General features: G+C 46.6%; 2 protein-coding genes across 4 annotated transcripts in view; both read right to left on the bottom strand.

Moving 5' to 3' along the window:
* Positions 1–6,737, bottom strand: part of PYGB (glycogen phosphorylase B) — a 37,670-nt gene extending 30,933 nt beyond the window's left edge. The window contains exons 1-2 of the mRNA XM_032770565.2: positions 6,494–6,737; positions 21–122 (exon numbers count right to left, since the gene is read on the bottom strand). Of these exons, the coding sequence (XP_032626456.1) occupies positions 21–122; positions 6,494–6,736 (345 nt within the window). The 5' untranslated portion in view covers position 6,737. The remainder of the gene's footprint in view (positions 1–20; positions 123–6,493) is intronic.
* Positions 6,738–9,067: 2,330 nt separating this feature from the next.
* Positions 9,068–22,404, bottom strand: part of ENTPD6 (ectonucleoside triphosphate diphosphohydrolase 6) — a 31,619-nt gene continuing 18,282 nt past the window's right edge. For 2 of the 3 annotated variants that reach the window (XM_032770566.2, XM_032770567.2), the window contains exons 8-13: positions 21,289–21,353; positions 20,235–20,336; positions 15,012–15,152; positions 14,457–14,513; positions 11,044–11,156; positions 9,068–10,954 (exon numbers count right to left, since the gene is read on the bottom strand). In XM_032770566.2, coding sequence (XP_032626457.1) covers positions 10,871–10,954; positions 11,044–11,156; positions 14,457–14,513; positions 15,012–15,152; positions 20,235–20,336; positions 21,289–21,353 — 562 coding nt within the window. In that variant the 3' untranslated portion in view covers positions 9,068–10,870. The remainder of the gene's footprint in view (positions 10,955–11,043; positions 11,157–14,456; positions 14,514–15,011; positions 15,153–20,234; positions 20,337–21,288; positions 21,354–22,404) is intronic. The other variant, XR_012655652.1, reaches the window with a different exon arrangement.

The raw sequence follows: 22,404 nt of genomic DNA, 5'->3' as shown, positions 1-22,404 counted from the left end.
GACTTGCCAGAGAAATTTACCTGGTAAATGGCTTCATCACAGACATTCTGCATACCCAAGTTCACCATTGTATTCTGCAGGGTGCGGCCCATGTAGAATTCCAGGGACAGGTAATAAATACGCTGGTGGAATACATCAAAAGGACAGAAGAAAGAAAATTAATTTTACTTCCCAGGCTGAGACTTTGCAACAGAAAGGGGGCTGAATATGGAGGTGAAATGTACACATATTCTATGAAGAAAAACTAATGTTAATGCACAATTAAGACTGGAAAAATGCAATCAGGTCCATTGACAGACATACTGCCTCTTGCTCCAGGACTTACTAACAGTGAGGACAATTAGCACTGGAACAAGTTACAAAGGGCTGTGGTGGAGTCTCCAACTCTGGCAATTTTAAAATCCAGATTGGATGTTTTTCAAAAAGCTCTGCTCTAGAAATTGCTCTGCGGATGTTCTCTGGCCTCTGTTAGACAGGAGGTCAGGCTAGATGGTCACTACAGTCCTTGGAATCTATGAATCTTTGTTTCTGAATCTGCGCTCTCTCTCTCTCAATAGCTATTCTGACTTTGAGCCAAGCACTGATCCTTCCTCAAAAGGACGTCTGAGCAATGTGCAGAGAGGGACACACTCCACCAGATCCCGGGAGAGGGAATCCTCCCCCTGTTCTTGCCCCTCAGATCTGAAGAATGGGGTTTGTATTTCACACAGAGGGACTGTGTCCTCCCCTATATCCAACAGGGCAGGGTCATATCCTTTTCCAGAAAACACTCTCACCTTGCCAGCAGATATTGATCCCGCTGGGGAATGTTAAGTGGGTTCTGCTGACTCAGGCTCATTATCCTACTCAGATAGGAGAGAGGGGGTGACACTCTGGAGTGAAGTGACACAACCTCATCTCACCCTAGGAGCTGCCAAGCCGGGGAAGAGTATTTGCCATGAATTTTGCGTGACTTTTGTTTTCATTTCCTTGTTAATAAAGCCAGTCCCTGGTAAGCCATAAGTGTGGGCTGTTTTAGAGCAGGCTGGAAAAGCTATAAAAATATCGCTAATTTTATTAGTTATTGGTGTGAGAGCACCAGTGACTCCCCCACTGCATACATGCCTCGTGCGAGCACCAAGGTCATGTTCCCGTATGGCTTGCTTTGCCTTTCAAAGAACAGTTTCTGAAGTACGTCCTACTAGCAATGTGCTCCATATGTTCCTCCCCAAAAGGAGGCATGCAGCCATCAAGCAGTCCCTCCTAACACAATACACTTCATTGTGAAGAAGGTTCACATTAAGTCTCTCTGTGCTCAGATGCAATTCTCAGCTTGTCTCTATTCAGGACAGCACTAGTGCTGGGGAGGAAACTGTTTTCCCTTTTCCATATTGGAACAAAACAAGACCCTTGGAAGTTTTTGTTTTTTTGTTGTTTTTTTGAGAAAGAGAGCAAGCATGCCCCTGTGATGTGGGAGGCCCAGATTCAAGGCCCTGGTCTGAATCAGGCAAGCCCAGACCTGAACTTGGGTTCCAGTCCAAGTGCGCTAACCATTAAGCTATTGGCTATTCTAGCGTGGGTCTCGCTCTCTCCGGTTTTCACCAGGAATTCCATCCTAGGTCTGAGAAATCTTTCCCACAAATTGGATTGAAACTGGCACATTCCCGCAAAAAGTTTTGCTTTCATTGGATTGACATTTTCTGACCAAAAAAAGTTCCATCCAAAAACTTCTGCCTGGCTCTAGTGAACATGGCTTAACCTCCTTGAAATCAGTTAAAGTGAAGCTCCTCCCGCGATAGGGAGGCTTTCCTGAATTTTAGCCCTGCCGCCTGTTGCGTAACATGGACCACGTTTTGTTTGTCAGAGAGATCTTGTGAGGAACTTGTCAGCCGAGTGTCCCTGTGCTTATCTCTGCCCAGAGCATGATTTTTCTACAGCGGGCTGCCATTTTCTGATAAGATTGTTTCCCCAATTAACTTGAAACGCAAGTGATCTGGGAGCCCTAGCTGTATATTTATAAAACCATTCTTCACAGCGAAGTGCTGCTTTTGTGCAGCTGAAATGCCACACACAGGGCCTGTCACATTCATTGAAGATTCCTAATTGTATTCATCAATATGGGCCTGACCAAAAGTCAATCGGAGTCTTCATTGGGCTTTTGATCAGGCCGTATGCCAGGAGCTATTTCCTAATATGACGGTCACCCCTGTTGAGACATGTAGAGACAATAAATCAGTGCCATGCTGATCACCCACTATGAGATTCTGGGAATAAAAGGGAAGTGTAGTGCCTGGGTATCGCTCAATAAATATGGTCTCAACTTTCCACAACCATTTTCAGCAATACGCATCCCTCTGGGGTCTCTTGGGGAGGGCTGGAATTTTAAATGAATCACATGTTCCAGGAGACTTGGCTTGCTGAGGCAGATTAGGGCTGAGAAAATGTCATGGCTGGAAATCAGGGAGTGTCAAAAATTATTGGCAGTGGTTTTGGTTACAGGGGGCCATGGGATGAATTTCATCCTAAAACAATCTACCCAACTGTTCTGCTTGAGCAATCCATTTCACATAGTGAGTGGGTAATCTGAATTATTGATCCAGTCAAACCACCCTTAATTTTGAGACTGTGGCATTATTTTAGGTATCACTTGTCTTTCTATACCCTCACTGCAACAATACAAGAGCCATGGGGCTTTATGGGTTAAACAGCCAAACTTGTCTGATCAGCACCGTGCAACAATATTAACTAATATTTGATAGGGACATAAACATGTGGGAAGATGTTCCCCTCAGCTCCCGTGAATCTGTCTGCAGCAAACGGCTTTATCCGAGCCCATTTTCTCACTGGATAAATATTTGACCAGCATCCGTTCCATGGATCATTTCTTCTTTGGAAAACACTAAGTTAAGGAAGTAGGATAAGCAATAAGATTGGTTAGTCCCCTCCCACTCTGACTTTAATACATTTCATTCCTTTAAAATAAGCAACTGGTACATAGCCATGGGGTTGCTATTATATTCTTTCATAGAATATCAAGGTTGGAAGGGACCTCAGGAGGTCATCTAGTCCAACCCCCTGCTCAAAGTAGGACCAATCCCCAGACAGATTTTTACCCCAGTTCCCTAAATGGCCCCCTCAAGGACTGAACTCACAACATTGGGTTTAGCAGGCCAATGCTCAAACCACTGAGCTATCCCTCCCTGCCCCTGCAAACATGTGTAACATGCCTAAGCAGGAGCACTTGTTTGGGGAGACCGCCCTAGTTTTAAAAGAGCCATATTTTGCAGTGGGATGCATGCTAAATAAAGTCCATTTGTAGCATTCATATCAGAATGTGAATGAATCAAACTATAAGAAGTGGGCGACACAGAACCAAACCATTCCTTTTACAGCACTAGGAATCTGTCCTGCAAGAAAACCCACGATGTATGAATCAAGGCTCACATTCTCAGCTCGTGTACAGCAGCTGAGAATCTGGCCTCAAATTCCTATGTTAAATCGACACTTCTTCAAGGCAAATTTGATCTAAATTTGAGGTTCCGTAAAAGCTTACAAAACATTAGATGGGTTTCCATTCATTTTTGTTCATTACAATAGAAACAATTTTCTGTTAAACAGCTACCTATTTCTCTGCAGTTCTGGCACTCAAACATTACAGCACTCTACTAGTATGAGAACCTGACCGTGAAATCAATTAGAAACTGTCTACGAGCAGAAGTGAAACCGACTCGCCCATTTCCATTGGCCAGGATGAAGGGAATAAAAAGTGTCAAAAGGCACAGAGAAAAGACTTTAATGTTCTCAATTTTAACAGTCTTCTGCAAGTTCCCATATCCCTTCATGCCTTGATTTGACTAAGCTGAGAGTGAATATGACCAGGCAATGTTTTAAATCTTTCTTCAGACACTCTTCTCTGTATGCCTCCTAGTGAGCCTCTGTCCAGCCTAGTTTTTGAGTGTGGCAAGTGATGCGGTCGATCGCCTGCAAAACACTCTCTCCTTCCATGTATCTCCCTCGATTAACAGGAAGGATGGTGCATATTTGCTCTTCTGAATGAGGGACAGAAAAGGTACTTAAGACAGAAAACAGGGAATGCGCCCTTCATCTAAATCTCTATTAGGCGTATATCATGCATGAAACAAACACGGTACTGCCACAATACCTGGTCCAATGCCCACTGAAATCTATAGCCATGTCTATATGAGAGACTTTTGTGGGCAGAGCAAAGGCAGTGGCTAAAGTATGATTTTTTGGGAGGGGAGGAGGGTGTCACATTTCTATACCAGCAAAATCTCTAATGTAGCCACAGTAATAGCCGCATAAGGGCGCTCTTGCCAATATGTCTTATTTCACTCGCCGAACTGGATAGACTACAACAGCAAAGGAACTTTTCTGACAGCATAAACTGTGTTTACAGTAGGAGGCTTTGCTGGTATAGTTATTCCAGCGAACTTTTCTAAGGCCTATCTGGCCTAGTGAAGCCTTTCAGTGCTCACTGAGATCAACAGAAGCACAGGCCTTTAATCCAGGCTGATTATTTGAGCGGACAAGTGTTACATTTCCTGATTTTTGTAATACAGCGTTCTGCTGTGACATGCAGATGAGTGATTCATTTCACAGCTGCATTCTTATACTGCTTTCTCTCTTTCCTGTTCCCCAAAAGAACTAAACAGGCATTGCTCCCCCCTATCAGATGAAGGAGACACCCTGCTGAACTGGGTGAAATTCTCTGGCCTGTTATATGGATCAGACTAGATTTATGAATCTAGGTCAGCCCCATGACTTGGCACATTTAAAGCTACACTGGACAAAGCTCTAGAAGCCACACATGGAACAACCCTGCTCTGACAATGAGATGGACTAGATCAGCATTTCTCAAACTGGGGTCCCTGAGGGTATTCCGGGGGGTCCGTGGGCCCCACTGATCAACTCCTCCCCATCCCTCTATCTCCTGGAGGCTACTGAAGCCAAACCGAGAGATTTTAGGCACTAAAAGTCTGGCAGCGCAGCAGGGCTAAGGCAGGCTCCTTACCTGCCCTGGCTCTGTGTCACTCCCAGAAGTGGCTGGCACATCCTTGCAGCCAACCCCCTGCCTCAGCCCAGAGCCCTCACCCAAACTCCCTCCCAGAACCTGCAGCCCACACTCCCTCTTGCACCCAAACTCCCCCCTAGAACCAGACCCCGCACTCCCCCACACCCAAACTCCCTCCTAGAACCAGACCCGGCACTCGCCCCCCACTCAAACCCCGCACCTCATCTTGCACCCAAATTCCCCCCCCAGAACCAGATCCCGCATTCCCCCACACCCAAACTCCCTCCCAGAACCAGACCCTGCACCCAAACTCCCTCCCAGAGCCTGCAGCCCGCACCCCCTCCTGCACCCAAACTCCCTCTCAGAACCAGACCTCACACTACCCCCGCACTCAAACTCCCTCTCAGAACCAGACCCCACACTCCCCCCGCACCCAAATTCCCTCTCAGAACCAGACCCTACACTCCCCCCACACCCAAACTCCCTCTTAGATCCCGCAGCCCACACCCAAACTCCCTCCGAGATCTGTACCTCACAGCCCCCCGCACCCAAATTCCCTCCCAGAGCCAGCACCCCCCACCCCATCCTGCACCCCAACCCCCTGCCCCAGCCTGGTGAAAGTGAGTGAGGGTGGGGGACAGCGAGTGAATGAGGGAGGGGGGGTGGAATGAGCGGGGGTGGGAAGAGCTCGGGAAGGGGTGGGACCTTGGGGAAGGAGTGGAGTGGGGATGAGGCCTGGGGCCGAGCAGGAGAGTTTGGGGGTCCCCAAAATTTTTACAATCAAAATGAGGGTCCTCGGGATGCTAGTTTGAGAACCGCTGCACTAGATGACCTGACAGCTCTTTTGATATATAATTCTACAGCAACGCAGGCCTTAGATTGACTTGTTCTGCTTCCTTCGCAATTGCTGTAACATCCCTTTCCAAGGAGATGACTGGGTTATCGCAGTGACAGCCCCAAACGTGCCAGTAAATGCTGCGCTTTGGCCAACATCCCTCACTCTTAAATCAGGGATTCTTGACCCTCTAGGAAGGTGCAGTGCTGGGTCTGCCCTCCCTGGGCTGCAGAAACTTCTGGCAGGAGAATAAAACATGCAAATCTGAACTGCGGCTCACACACACGTCAAGATGGATAGAGTGCGGCGTGCCAAGACCTCCGACTGCAGGACAGGCCACCCCTATCCAGGCACTGGGTCACCCCAGGGAGCCCCGCTGACTGGGCACACAGCTGCAGGGCTGGACGGGCACGGTGAATACTCAGCATCCGAGACCCCTGCCTGTCCTGCCCGCCACTGCGACGGCTCATTCGCCCGCACGTCCAGGCCGCAGGGTCCCCCCTTATGCTGGGCTCAGCCGGGGGGCCAGATTTCACAGAGGCGGTTCAGACAGGCGGGGCCTTTTCTCACCCAGCGCCTGCCAGCCCCCGGCTCTCTGGGGCCCCCGCAAAGCCCCGGGAGCCCGGGCCGCGTCCCCCCGTCCCTACCTTGGGGTCCCGCTCGTAGTAGGACTGCTGGGTGCGGATCCAGCGCCCCACCAGGTGGTCCCGCACCGCGTGCGCCAGCGCGAAGAAGTAGTCGCGGGGGGTGGCCACGTTGCGGTCCTTGACCAGCGTGAAGTGCAGGTGCCGGTTAAAGCTTTTCCGCACCTCGGCCACGTCGCCCAGCCCGGCGATGCCCCGCACGCTGATCTGCTTCCGCTTCTCGCTGTCGCTGCGGGGCGCTGCCATGGCCGGGTGCGGACGCGGGCGCTGCGGGGGCGCAGCGCTGCGGGGCCGGGGCTCGCTCGGGCTGCGGAGCCGGAGGGCTGCGGGCCGGGGCTCGCTGGGGCTGGGGGCGGCCAGGCGCTGCGGAGCTAGAGCCTGCGAGCCGGGCTGAGGCTGCGGGGCGGGCTCTGGGGAGCTGGAGGCTGCGGGCCAGAGCTGCGGGGCCGGGCGCTGCGGACGGAGGCTGCGGGGCGGGCTCGCTCCGGGGGCCCAGGGCTGCGGAGCGGAGGCTGCGGGGCTGGGGCTCGTCGGGCCAGGTGTGCGGAGCGGAACATGCGGGGCCGGGGCTCGTCGGGGCTCGGAGGCGGGCCGCTGGGGCTGCAAAGCGGAGCTGTGAGCTGGGGCTTGCTCGAGGCTGCGGAGCGAGCGCGCGGGGCCGGGGCTCGCTCGGGGCTGCGCGCGCTCTGAGCCCGGCCGGCGCCCGCTGCTGCAATGGGGAGCCCGGCGCCTGCGCGCTCGCCAAGCCGGGGGTGGGGGGTGCTCCGGAGCCTGGCCGCGATCCCAGACCGGCTTGCAGACGCCGAGCTGCTGCCACGCTCCGCCCCGGGCTCCCCCTCGCCGGGGTCTGCAGCAGAAGCCCGGACCCGCCTGGCCCGCACGGGTTTAAGGGCTGGTCCCCGATCCCCCCAGCAAACGGGGCAGGTGATTCCCTGCCCAGCTCAGAGAACCAGGATCTTCGGACTCCCTCGCTTTGCAGGGAGCATGTCCCGGGGGAGCGGCCGCGACAAAGAGGTGCCCCCTCACCCCCTCCCAGGAATAAGGGTAGCAGCTCGCTTCGCACTCGCTTTGTATAAAATCCTGCACCCCGTTTTTCACGTGACTTTGGTGCCCTCCTTTCAGACACGTCCGCAGGGCCGGGTTTTCAGAGCGGCTCTGGGCTCTGTGGAAATCACCCCCCTTCCAGGTCTCTCAAGCCGGGCGCCCACAATCCCTAACCCTAGAAAACAGGCTCTGAGGTGTGGAGCCATTTGGATAAAGAGGGGCCTCAACACTGTTCTGAAGTAGCAGCAAACACAGCTGTTTCTGAAGGGCACATCCCCCGTTTCCCTCACTAGCTCCCAGCCTCCCCTCCCATCAGCTCCTAGGCCCAGCTTTCTTTCACAGCCAAGTTGGTGCATCTCTCTCCAGCCCCACCATCCTCCAGTCCCAATCTACTTTCCCTCTCCCTAGCCTCAGTCCTGCCCTTGTCCCCCTCCGACTTCCTCCCACATGTTGCCCAGATGCCAGCAGAGGAGAGGGGTCACAGAGCATCAGAGGGCTCACTGCTCTAAGTTCTGGTGCCTGGCCCCATCTCAAAGCAGCTGGGAATAGGAATTAGAGGGAAAGTCCAGTTTTGGTGGAGTAGCCTGGGCTGGAAGGAGCACATGCAGTTACTCTGTGGGGATGGCACACATGCAGTCCAGTCATAGCTAAGAGTGGTGAGGGGATGGAGCATGGCCAGTTGCCTGTGGAAATGGTGCATATGCAGTATGGTTAACAGTACGAGCTGTGAAGGGATAGAGCATGCTCCGTGAGGATGGAATCTTTGGAGATATTAGCAGCTAAAATCTCCAAAGTCTCTACTGAGCACATAGAAATGGAGATTTTTCAAAAGTTTGTAGATTGGCCACATTTTTTTAAAGTTGCAAAACATTTTCCCCTAACCTTGTTCTCAGAAACCGTGGAATAGTTTGGCTGAAATTAAAACTATAAATACATAATTCAGTTTCAGACAGACAAAGACACACCATGGAAAATTTCAGCCCAAATAGTTAAAGTTTGGCAAAGTAATTAGCAACCCAAAACATGGTCTTAAAATCAGAAGTGTTGCGCAACCTTTATTAATAGACACTGTTACCAGCCCCTATATTATTAAAGACACAGGAATTGCCAGACTGGGGTCCATCTAGTTCAGTGTCCTCTGTGACAGCGTCCAGCATCAGCTGCTTCAGAGAAAGAGGAAAGACCCCTGTGAGTTATGATGTGCATCCACTGGAAAATTGTCTTCCTAGGTCTTGAGAGTTAGTAGTTGACTTATGGCAATGAAACCAAGCCCAACCCTTCTAAGGTAAGCCCGTCGGTCTGATCCTGGTCAAAACAAAGATGGAAATACCATTCATGTGTCACACTTATAGAGCAACTTTCATCCCAGGACCTTGGTATGTATTCAGAAGTGACCACGTTGCAATAGAAGAGGCTAAGATGCAGTGTTTTCCCATTAATACACAGTGAAGGTAAGCTGCTATCAGTGCAATGACTTGTTATACAGAGACAATCACTCCACAGTACCACACATTAATCCAAATAGGAAACATCCCAATTTGTAATTAAAATTTTATTGCCAATAAAATAGTTTTCAGATATTCATCATACATTCACATACATGCTACTTTACAGAGAAAAAGCCAATGACAAGCAGAGCAACGTTTTAGAAAAATCTGATACGTTTCCCACATGGGTTTTACACCAAGTTTGTGCTTCTCAAGCAGTGAAGATCCTTGGACAAACTCCTAGTGACAGTATGGGGTTTTGGATAAGGCCCTTATAAAACTTTAAGAACCAGCTAGTGTCTATGCTGACTACATATTAACGTGATGCAATCCACTACTTAAGGATAACTTACAAATTGTTTTCCTGTTGCACACTGTTAGGAACAGCCTTCCATCTATACAGTACACAGGTAGAAGTGTTGCATTCAAAGTACCAACCACCTCGGCTATGCCTCCTGCTTCCTCACAGGTCAGTCGTCTTGTCATCCATGCTCAGTGCAGCAACAATACATTCATTTATCAAAGGCAGACAGAGGCACTCCAAGCACTGTTTACTAGAAACAGTCTCTTGAGGTTCCAAACCAGCCTTGTAAAAGCCACCCCAAGCCTGGGTGAAACCCACAGATACTCCAGGCTCAGGATTTTTCTTGTGTGAAGTTAATTAACAAAGACCTAAACCTATTCAAGCACCAACAAACCTCAAGTATATGTGGACATGTGTTAGTACTGCCTCCCACAAAACCACGACAGATTCTTCTCACCATCATTGAAGATTAAAATATATGCCCTGATCCCCCCCAACACATAAATCTAGGAACTACCCATTTTACTATTTAACACTTCATGTTAGGGTGACTAATACCAACTGCCCAGGAAATCTAGCAGGAGGGGACCTGAGGAAGTGGGTGGTTTTGGCGGTGTGTCCTCCAAATTCTTCCACTTGAGAGTGGTGGTAAGGGTTTGGCCCCCAAGCCCTGCAGATCTCAGGGGAGCAGCAGGAGGCTGCCACCCTATAGGAGGCCTGTACCAACTCCAAAGCCCTTAATCCCTTACAGTCCCAGTGACTCCCCTCGAGGACTGGAATGGAGTTCCACCACCCCTCCTCCAACAGGAAGTGCCTAAAGTACCTCAGCCTTTACAGGCCAATGAAGAGCTCCCACAGATTGCAATGGGCTGTGGCTCAGATCCTATAACACACCTGATCCTATAAGCTCAGATCCTCCACAACCCACCTGAGTTCTGCTGGAATGGGCAGCCCAAAGCTCAGCCATACTCCAGCAGAGTCAAGTCTCCCATGCTGCATTCCAAAGCCAACATCAGCTCTGACCAGCAGCTTGACTAGGCAATGCCCCTGTCTTCACTTACATAATTAATTCTCAAACATTTAAATGGTTAAAAATTCACCAAAGACCATTACCAAAGAAATACATTATAAATCAGAACCATAAAAGAAGAGGCGCATCTGGAGTAGCCATTTCTAACATTGACCTCAGCATATTACAAGCAACAATGACAGAGACATGTTCCACAAAGGTGTACTCTTCCCATAGAGTTTGTAGTTGCATTGGGAACAAAGCCCCTCAGTGAATCCCAGAATTCTCACCAAGATGATCTAGTTTAACATCAAGTCTTCTGCAGATACTGCAAGATCAAGGAGGTATTCTTTAGCTGCCATGCTCTACCTTTTCATAAATTGGGAGTTTGGGTGCTCAACTTAAGATCACCTTTTAAAAGGGTCTGACTGTCACAGAGCGAGCAAAATCAGTCACCTGTAAGCCATCTTAGGCTGGGTACCCATAGACTGAAGTACTCAAATCCTTTTGAGGGTTTATGCCCAGAAGCCTTAGTATTACAGCCTGTGAAGTGAATCAAGGTAGTGAAAGGTGGCTCCCAAAGCCCAGCTTGTTTCGACATTGTCAATTTTTTGGGCAAGCTAGAAAATAAAAAGGAGAGAAGTAAAACAATTGTCATACATCACTAGGAAGTTGAGAGGTATCTCAACACAGTGCTGATCAATATTACCTGAAACACCTGGCTTTTTGGGAAGCCCAGTTCTTGCAGTAGCAAACTGATATAGGTGAGGTCCATGCAAAGGAAAGGATTGTCTCCTGGCTTCACCTCCATGGTCTTACACACTAAGAAGAATGAAGAGAGAATTGATTTTTTCAATTTATAAATAACTATTCAAATCCCTAAGACAGGTTAGTTTATCCTCCCTGTGAATGGGTGGAACAGAAACAGAACAAGGAAAAACAGGCCAAGATTTTCAAAAATGGCTGCCTGAAGACAGTCCACATTTAGGGACCTAAGGAAGTTGCTTATTTTCAAAAGGCCACAGTCCCAAGATTGAAATTGACAGGCGCTCAGCACTGGTGAAAAATCAGGCCTCTTATTTAGGCACCTAAATATGGGCTCAGGAGCCTAATTTTAGGCCTTCCAGTCTTAACACCCCTTTTATCAATGGGTACATCTACACTATGGAATCTGTCTGCATAACTGTAGTGTAGATGTGATCTACCCCAACAGACAGAATTCTTCAGTTTATGTAGGAACACTGCCCTCGAAACAAAGTTAGCGTGACTGTATCTACACTACAAGTGCTACAGTAGCACCGCTGCAATGGTGTAGTCACTTGCTACAGCGATGAAAGGGGTTTTCCGCTGCTGTAGTTAACCTATCCCCTTGAGAGGCGGTAACAAGGTTGACAGAAGAATTCTTCTATTGACCCAATGATGTCTATACTGGGACATAGGTCAGTTTAACAACATCTCTCAGGGGGTGTGAATTTTTCACACTCCTGAGCAACATAACTAGGTTGTCCTATGTTCTAGGTGTAGACCAGGCCTATGTCAATGTAACCTCTAGCACAGAGGCAGCTACGCTGGCATAGCGACATCAGTCAGGGTGTGTTTTTCATACCCCTGCCTGACATAGCTATGCTGATATAACTTATCTTTGTAAACCAGGCCTAAGATAGATATAGAAAAGAGTATGCATCTCAAAATCTGTTTATGCCTTGTTACGCAACCATCCTCTCTCAGGCCTGGTCTATACTATGCTTTTAAACCGAATTTAGCCACGTTAAACCGATTTAGCCCTGCACCCGTCCACACAACAAGGCCCTTTATATCGATATAAAGGGCTCTTTAAACCCGTTTCTGTATTTCTCCCCGACAAGAGGAGTAGCGCTGAAATCGGTATTGCCATGTCGGATTAGGGTTAGTGTGTGCTGTGCTATGGTGTTTGCACAATTCACCCAGGAAAAAAGGCACGAAACGGTTGTCTGCTGCTTTCACTGAGGGAGAGATGAGGCTGTACCCAGAACCACCCGCGACAATGTTTTTTGCCCCATCAGGCACTGGGATCTCAACCCAGAATTCCAAGGGGCGGGGGAGACTGCAGGAACTATGGCATAACTATGGGATAGCTACCCACAGTGCAATGCTCCAGAAATCGACACTAGCCTTGGTACATGGATGCACACTGCCAAATTAATGTGCTTAGTGTGGCCGCATGCACTCGACTTTATACAATCTGTTTTAAAAAAACGGTTCTGTAAAATGAGAATAATCCCGTAGTGTAGACATACCCTCAAAAGCATTCTCTCTTCTCCAAAACATATTGTAAGTCTAGTAAAGCGGTCAAAGAGGCAGTGAGCCCTCTGCAAAAACCTTTAGTTCCTAAGAGTTTTACCTGACTCTGCTGGCAGAATGATCCTGAAGGTGATGGGGCTCTGCATGGGTGCCAGGATGTGACTGCAGGATCAGGAGGTTAATAGGATGGAGTCAAGAGACAAAGGGCTTGATTCTCAACTACATTAAAGTGGGTCTGCTCTTATTTACACATCCCAAGTAACCACATTGTAATGAAATGTCTTGGAATAGTGCACATTTAACAGATGTTTTTAGCAGAGAATATGTACAACCTGCTCATATGCATCAACATTTCTATTGATTTGATATGGATGTGTTTAAGCAAGCAGAGAGAAATAACTACTGCAATAATCTGCAACCCAGAAAAGCAACAGTTTATATCCACAGACAAATTCTTACCTATAGTGACTTTGTAGGCATTAAACATTTTATAATCAACCAGTCAGTTTGTGATATTAGTAAATATTATTTAGGTATATAAACAAACTTGTGACACACCTCTGCAAGCTAAGAAAAACTGGCTTGTGCCTTGGGGTTTTTAAACATTTTTTTTGCTTCTTTACAGATGTTTTAAGAGGGCCTGCAAGTTTTTTGTAGAATCAAACAAAACTTTTTTCTGCTTGTTTAGAATAATAAAATACCAGGAATCTCAAGCCTGATCATCCCTGGTTTTTGCTGGAGAATTCATGAAAGTATTAAGAGATGTGGACTGTGAACAATCTTAGCCCTTGCTTGACAGGGCAAGAATGCTGAATCTTTCACAAAGGCAACTTTTCTCTTGAGTGTTTCTAAAGCATTAGAATTAAATGTGAATTACAAAAACCAGAGAGAGGCAAAGAGTCAGAATAAAAATAGCTTCCTTTCCCAATTAATCAGATTGTACTTGAATGGTATTTCTGATGTCAAAACAACAACAGATGTTCCTGTCACGCACAGCCTCCAGGAGGAGGAGGAAGGGAAAAAAAGGTAGCCAAGTTTCTAACAAACAAATATATTTACTGATTTTTAAAAAACCTTCCAGATCATCTTTACACAACAAAAAGAAGCCCCCTCCCCCCAAAAAGTAAAAAATCAATTTTCTCCTCTCTCCAGATCACCTTTAAATGCATGTATAAACTTCAAGAAAAAATAAATTGGATGAGAGCACAATCCACTTATTTTACATTTATGATTTCAAGGCAATTGCTAAATGACATGTATTATTCTTATATTGCAAGAGAGCTCAGACATCTATATTGCATGATTTTTAATTTTTTTTTTTGCAGTCTTGGTAAACAATAAGGACTTATTAGAAAAAATGTGGCCAAGACTTTCAGGAGTAACTAGTACTTTTGGGTACCCAATTTGAGGGTATGGCTACACTTGGAATTTCAAAGCGCTGCCGCGTGTGAGTGTGGTTGGAGCGGCAGCGCTGGGAGAGAGCTCTCCCAGCGCTGCATGTAAACCACATCCTCTACAGATGCAGCTTGGAGCGCTGGGAGCCGCGCTCCCAGCGCTGTGGCACTGATTACACTGAGGCTTTACAGCACTGTATCTTGCAGCGCTCAGGGGGGTGTTTTTTCACACCCCTGAGCGTGAAAGTTGCAGCGCTGTAAAGTGCCAGTGTAGCCTAGTCATGAGACACTTTAGAAGGGGTCTGATTTTCAGACAGTGGATACCCAATGCTTTCTGACAATAAGGCCTCTAAGATCCTTCAAATTCCTGCCCCTAAAAGACAGACACCCCAAATGACTAGTCACTTTTGAAAATCTTCGCTAGCATTTTTTGCTTTACTTTACTTACCATACTTGGCTGCAATTTCAAAGTCATTAACTGTTAGGCTACCTCCTTTTTCCTTATCTAGAAGGGGGAAAAACAGGGCACGTTTTACAGTGTGCATGTGAAGTCAGTTGTAAATGCTGGATGCTAACACTTCTGGAAATTGGACCACTGAGGGCTGGATCCTGCACTCACTGAAGTGGGAGTTTTGCCACAAACTTCACTGGTGCAGGGTCAGACCTTTATTTAGATGCCTTAATATGGACTGACAAGCTGAACTTCAGGCAGTCATTTTTTATAAACATTTGTTTAGCCTTAATGGGACACTGTCTATTTTTGAAATTTAGTCATTAAAAATAAAAAGGCTGAAAACTGTTTCAGGTCAGACCTCCAAGTCCCTGTGCTTTTTTTCCCCAACAATTTTATAGTACCCGATCTTCAAAAAATATCATCACTGTACATTAATATAACCAAGGACACAATTCCTTGTATCTTTGCGAAGAAACTAGATATTTTAAGAGGCGCAAACTCTCCCATTAACTACCCTTGCATTACAAAGAAACTCAGAAACAAATGTACCTATTAGGCCAACCTCTGCTGCACGGTCATAATAATAGGAGAAAGCATAAAAATCCAAATCCTTTACTACTTCTATTTTATGCACCTTCTTGTAGAGCAGTTCTGCTACTTTGTTAGCACAGGATTCATACAGAGGCTCACCTAAAAGAGAGAGAGAGAGAGACCCAACAAATCACATACTGGTGATTAACCACCGCTGCCGTTTAATTTCTTTGGGGTCTGCAAGGCCTCTGGTCCCCTTAAGTCAGCAATGCTCTCTAATTTACTAGAGACTATCCATGGAAATAAAGGACGGAGTCCTTTTCCTGATGAAGCCAATGGCAAAACTTACGGGCTTCAGTGGGATTTGGATGGGTCCAAAGTACAGACTAGATCATCAGTGGACAAAAGAGCCCACAGTAAGAATATTGCTGAGCTTCTCCTGCAGCAGCCCAGAAGGAGACTATGACTCAGGCCACGTCTACACTACCCACCAGATCAGCAGTAATCGATCTATCAGGGATCGATTTATGGTGTCTTGACTAGATGTGATAAATCGATCCCCGAATCGACACCCATACTCCACCTCGGCAAGAGGAGTAAGCGGAGTTGATGGGGGAGCTGCGGCAGTCAACTTGCCGCTGTGAGGATGGCCAGGTAAGTTGAACTAAGACACTTTGACTTCAGCTACGTGAATAGCATAGCTGAAGTTGCATATCTTAGATCGATTTCCCCCCCTGGTGTAGACCAGCCCTTAGAGAGCTACAATCTCTTTCCTGCGCTCTCTAGTGCTCCAAGGAGAGCATTCACTGCGCTGGGCTGGCAGCATATGCTCTCCAATGCACTGGTATAACTATACGGCTGGAGTGCTGGGAGGGGTGGGATCAAGTCTCTTCTCACTCCCCCCTCCCATTCACTTGAGTAAGTTGGGTACTCACAGGTTTGCCCTGCAGAGCCTGATCCCCCACCTGCGCAGGGAGTGGTTGAATAGCACACCAGTGCAGCGAAATACAGGGGTTCCCACACCCTCTTTATTCCCCCATGCCAGCACACTGGATGTGCCCCAGTTTGGTCCCAGCTATGTTACAATAGATCTTTTAGAGAGGATTTGTAGGAACGGTAGGACTGGGAGAATAAGGGTTAGTAATAGGGCTGTCAAGTGAGTAACAAAATTAATCGCGATTAATCCTGCAATTGCGCTGTTAAACAATAATAGAATACCATTTATTTAAATATTTTTGGATGTTTTCTACGTTTTCAAATATGTTGATTTCAATTACAAACACAGAATATGACGTGTACAGTGCTCACTTTATATTACGAATAATTGCACTGTAAAAACCAAAATAGTATTTTTCAATTCACCTCATACAAGTATTGTAGTGCAGTCTCTTTATTATGAAAGTTGAACTTACAAATGTACAATTATGTACCAAAAAACCAGCATTCAAAAACAAAACAATGTAAAACTTTAGAGCCTACAAGTTCACTCGGTCCTACTTCTTGTTCAGCCAGTCACAAAGAGAAACAAGTTTGTTTCTATTTGCAGGAGATAATGCTGCCCACTTATTTACAATGTCACCTGAAAGGTGAGAACAGGCATTCACATGGCACTTTCATAGCTGGCATTGCAAGGTATCTACAGTCCAGATATGCTAAACATCTGTATGCCACTTCATGCCTTGGCCACCATTCCAGAGGACATGCTTCCACACTGATGACACTCATTATAAAAATGTGTTAATTAAATTTGTGACTGAACTTGAGAGAGAACTGTATGTCTCCTTCTCTGTTTAACCCATTTTCTGCCATATATTTCATGTTATAGCAGTCTCGGATGATGACCTAGCACATGTTGTTCATTTTAAGAACACTTTCACTGCAGATTTCACAAAATGCAAAGAAGGTACCAATGTGAGATTTCTAAAGATAGCTACAGCACTTTGAGCCCAGGTTAGAATCTTCGAAGGTCTCAAAATCTGAGAGCGGTGATGGTGTGAGCATGCTATTATACACATAATTCCAAATTCTGAACCTACGTCCAGAAATGTGGGTGATGCATGAAACCGTCCAAACTAATTACCTAGCTTGGATCTGAAATCGCTGCCCGCAACAGGGCCAAAAATTCAGTGTGTATGGCTCACTCGTGGTCTCGCCCAAAAACCTTCCTGGGGACCCCAAGACTCAGAAGGCCCTGATCTCACACAAAAGAACAACGCTCCTCCCCTTTCGTTCTTTATCTCATCCCCACTATCCCAGCTCCTCCTGGTTATCCGGGCGAGTACTGCTCATCTTAAGCTCCTGAATAAAAAACAACAGAGCGGCATCACCTCCCCCCTTCTCCTTCCCCTGAGCTCACACAGATTCACCTGCCGTAAATCTACCACACAAAGATAAATTCCCTTCCTATCCGTTCTTAGTCTACCACAAGAGAGACGAACGAATACAGTCATCTAAAAAGAAAAGCTTTATATAATATGAAAAAAAACACGATCAATACATCGTCCTGCATTAAAGGTGACATACAATCAGGCATATGCTTATAAGATAGAAAATTAATGAATAAACATGCCTAATAACAAAAATATACATTTAGACTTCAAGCAAACGCACCACATGATAATACCAAAAAAACAAACAACAACAGAGACCATTGTTTTACTACTTTGTACTCATACCAACTTGACACTGAAGATGAGAGACCTTGAAGAAGAAGGCTTCCCTCATAGCGAGAGACAGACAAAACATGACGCAGACTACACACATTCTCACCCCTGACTTTGAAAATCCATTTCACTGAATTGTCCTGCTGTGCAGCGTGCTCTGTGTCTCCCTTCGTTAACGCCTTACAGGTAAAAAAACATTAACCCTAGCTATCTGTTATCGACACATGCTATCAGAAGTCTTAAAGAGCAACCACTCTGATTGGAAAACTACCTAGCCTGACAACCCACCAAAAAAAAATCAAACCCTTCTTTGGTGCATCTGACCAATAAGAAAATGCCACATGACGTCGTCCTGCCATTGGCTTTTGACGTTATCAGCGGAACCGCCACTCAGCATGGAAGAGACGGGAGGGGGGAGAGGACGGCCATATCAAGAGCTTATGCATCTGTTCATGGTAATGGATCTCGAGCTCCGGCCTACACACAGTGCCATGAAACACCTGTTCATTTCAGGTGATGAAACAGCAAGCTAAGCGCAGCATTATACCTCCGCACATAACAAACTATTCCGACCCAATCAGGCTCCAACAATCGACAGTTATAAAGGATAACGACACAATCAGACTATGTAGGAATGGCATATCCACAGAAAACCTGTAGGAGACACTTCCCAACTACCTCCTGAGCCACACTAGCAAGACTAAGGTGGCCCATCGCTGCAGCAAAAAACCCTCAGGACCGAACTGCAAAGAGCAAACTGCTGAGCTTCAATTCTCTGCAATTTGACACCATCAGCTCAGGTTGAACAAGACTGTGATTAGTGCTGCCAACTACAGACAGGCAGCTCCTCCCCTGGCTTGTTCACAAATCTCAACTGCCTAAAGCGGGCCTCATCCCCTCGGACTGACAGCGTAACTCTCGTTATCTCGAGCCTTGTCTTGCTAGCATATATATACCATCGCCCTGGAATCCACTACATTCATCTGACCCGAAGTGGGTATTCACCCACGAAAGCTCATGATCCAAAACGTCTGTTAGTCTATAAGGTGCCACAGGATTCTCTGCTGCTTTTACAGATTCAGACTAACACGGCTACCCCTCTGATACTTGAAACTTGTTTAAGCAATTGGCTGAACAAGAAGTAGGACTAAGTGGACATGTAGGCTTTAAAGGTTTACGTTGTTTTGTTTCTGAGTGCAGTTATGTAACAAAAAAATAATCTACATTTGTAAATTCAACTTTCGTGATAAAGAGACTGCACTACAGTACTTGTATTTTTCAGTTCACTTGATACTATTTCTTTTATAGTGCAAACATTTATAATCAAAAATATAAAGTGAGCGTTATACACTTTGCACACCGCTACCTCGATATAACACCATCTGATATAACACGAATTTGGATATAACACGGTAAAGCAGCGCTCCAGGGGTGGGGTGGAGGGTGCACACTCCGGTGGATCAAAGCAAGTTCAATATAACATGGTTTCACCTATAACGCAGGAGCCAAAAAATCTTACCAAGGACAGCGTTATATCGAGGTAGAGGTGTATTCTGTGTTGTAATTGAAATCAATATCTTTGAAAATGTAGAAAACATCCAAAAATATTTAATAAATGTCAACTGTATTCTATCGTTTAGCAGTACGATTAAAACAGTGATTAATTTTTTTTAATCGCAATTAATTTTTTTGAGTTAATCATGTGAGTTAACTGCAATTAATTGACAGCCCTAGTTAGTAATAAGGGAAAGGTAAGACTCTGAGTGGCATGTGAATAATTTGAGAAATACTCTCGAGCTCAAATTGAAAAGAGGGCCTCAGGCAGGCAAAGAGGCTTTTTCAACTGAGAAGAGCACTCTGGATGAAGAAAAAGGTTTGGGAATATATGACTGAACATCACATTGAAAGACATGACAGGATCTGGGTTTTTTTAGATCCTCTGTATAAAACCTATGCCTGCAAGGCAGGAAGTTTGCGGGAAGAGAACAACAGTTTCCCCAACGAAAACTCATTTGCTATTGCAAAAAAGGCTAACTTTCTATTTGAAAACCCTGTCAAAAAGGTAGATTTTCTGTGAGCACAAATGGCTTGGAAAAACTTGGACAGACAGACCTCTAGCTTGTGTGAATCAGCCTAGCTCCACAGGTTTCAATAGCAGCAGGCTGATTTGCAACAGCTAGAATCTGGCCCAAAATGTCTCGACCTGGTTTGCTAAACTTTTTTCTTAAGAGTTTCCCACTGTTGCAGACATGATGGAAGTACTCGTGTAGACAGGCCCCAGTGGCTCTTACTGTAAACCATCATGTTATGTAGACATGCTCTGACCTGGGTTTGACAGCATGGTTTTTAAAATGCCATTGACTAATCTACATTAGAGCTCCCCCTACTACACACTGGAGCAGATGGGGTGCGGACAAAGGGAGGAAAATCTCTTGGGTAGGAACAGCCTGAGGTCAAAGCAAAGTTAGACAGTAACAAAACAACTGAATACCTCACACAGACAGATCCAGAAAGTGCATGTTGTTTGTTCTGATTTTAACATGCAAATCTATAATACAACAGAAAGAAGTTACTATACCTGCCTTCTGCCCTTTAATTCTGTACACTATTTCAGCATGTTCCCACTCACACTGGAAGCTGGGTGATAAACAGGGACTAATTAGCTCCTCTCCTTCCTTTACTGTAATAAAAAGAAATAGATCAAACAGCATTAAGACACATGCTAAGGAATCAACTGCCAATCCCTCCTCCCCGGGCCACAGTTCTGCTTTAGCATCCTCCCACCTCCCCAGCAGTTTCTAACCCACTCATGGCCTGAACACCCCCAGATCCCCACTTGGGCTGCTAATGGCCCATGCCTTCCTTTGACAGCACCACCCTCTGGCCACGCCCATCTCGCTGGCAGATGTGCCCAGAGATATGCAATGGTCCTATCTATGGCACAGGCAGGCTGATAATGGAGAGAGTAGCGAGTGAATGAGCTACTACTTCCCCTTGGAACAGGTTCTGCTCCTAAGGCCCACAGAATGGGTTTTGCACCCAGGGGGGGCAGGACAAAGTTGCTGGGAGTCCACGAGGACCTGATGTGAAGTAGAGCATTCCTGCATTCTTGCTACTTTCTGAGGAGTAGGAGCTGGTGGAGGCACCGCCCTTCTGCAGGCAAGAGCAGTGGAGGCAGCCAATGCACAAGGGGAGGGGCTGGAGAGCGAGCCTGCCCCTGGAATGCCAATTACTGCCCCCTCCCCCATCTCACACCCTGCCCTGCCCCACTGGGCCGGTGGCAGCAGGCAGTAGTGTCGGGAGCAGGGTTGAGGCCACTGCGGGGAGAAAACAGCTGGAGCCAGTGAGGAGAGTCAGCAGGTGCAGCCTGGTCACGATCATGGCTGGGCTGTGGGGAGAGAAGGGGGCAGCAGGCCAGGAGAGTGATTGCAAAGGGAGAGCGGAAGCCACACAGAAGAGGAAAGGGGAGGGAAGAGAAGAAAGGAGGGGAGTCACACAAGGAACATGAATCTGCAAAGAGGGGGGCACAGCAAAAAAAAGTTTGGGAACCTCTGGCCCAGAGGATCATTTGGCCTATAAAAAATTATCCTACAAGTCACTGAAATGCAAGAGCTCTGAGTTGGATTACTTACAGGCTTGTCCCTCAATGCCGCCTAAAATCGTGAGCCTTGCTGACATTAACCCGAGTCCCAGGTAACTGTGAAGGAGAAAAGCCTCTGTGAAAGGATACATTTCTACTGGCATCATGATAGGACAAGCGAGTCATTTGCAGGACGGTTCCAGCAAATCGTCGTGATTCAGCAGCAAATAGCCTGTGTGTGGTTCGAGTGAAGGTTGGCTGTCACTTCCATTAACAACATCTCTCTTCCACAGTCTGACACTAGCAAAATCATTTCTTCTCAAGTGGAGGATAGTGAAGGGACTGTCAGAGTGAAATCCTGCTCGTTCAGACTGCAACTGAATCAGGCCTGACTTCTTTTTTAGGAGGGCTGGGCGGGGAGGGGAGGGGGATGGTGTAGAAAACCAGACTGCTCTGTGTGGCTGAGGAGGAGGAGCCCTCCAGGATCTCCCCTAATGCTCTTGCTACTATCTCCCAACAGCTCCACATCGTCTCAGCTCTTCTTCCAGCCCAGAATAACATCACTTCACAAACATCCCACCAAGCACAAGTTGGAGAGAATCACTGAGATGTGAAACACTCCCTCCACCCATGGGAACAAGCTCTCCCAACCCCTTCAACCCAGTAGCAGGGGACAAATCACACCCCCTATCTGCTGTGCTGCCATTACAGCGTGTGTCTGACATTCTGTACACTGTCATGGTACCCATGGAATCAGACTGCCTACGCCTTGGAGACAGAATGATCATAATGGCAACTAGCTAAAGGACTCAATTTCCTTCAGCTTTGCACAGGCTAAGTGTTAGGATTTCAGCTGTGGTTTTCAAATGGCCCAAAGGGTTTCAGGCACCCAATGTCAGAAAATAAAAAAAAGCAAACCTAAACTCCAACATAGCAAAGCACAATAAGGAAGAAAATAAGGTGGAGTCTATTTGGCTGTAGCTATATGAGAATATGTGGTATGATTCCTCCAACTGGACCTTCTTCCCATGGTTAATGTGTCCATCACTATAATAAACTTGTGTGAACATCAGGAGCAGTAATTTTGCCAAAGTCAGTCTCTCCAGTTTTTGTAATAGAGGCAAACACTGTTACTCATGAGATTCTCAATTGCACAAAGCATGTAAAT

This window comes from Chelonoidis abingdonii, chromosome 3 (genome assembly GCF_003597395.2).
Source record: "Chelonoidis abingdonii isolate Lonesome George chromosome 3, CheloAbing_2.0, whole genome shotgun sequence".
In the NCBI taxonomy this organism is placed as follows: domain Eukaryota; kingdom Metazoa; phylum Chordata; order Testudines; family Testudinidae; genus Chelonoidis; species Chelonoidis abingdonii.
The sequence above is the reverse complement of the archived record's forward strand: the minus strand, read 5'-3'. Positions and strand labels throughout refer to the sequence as shown.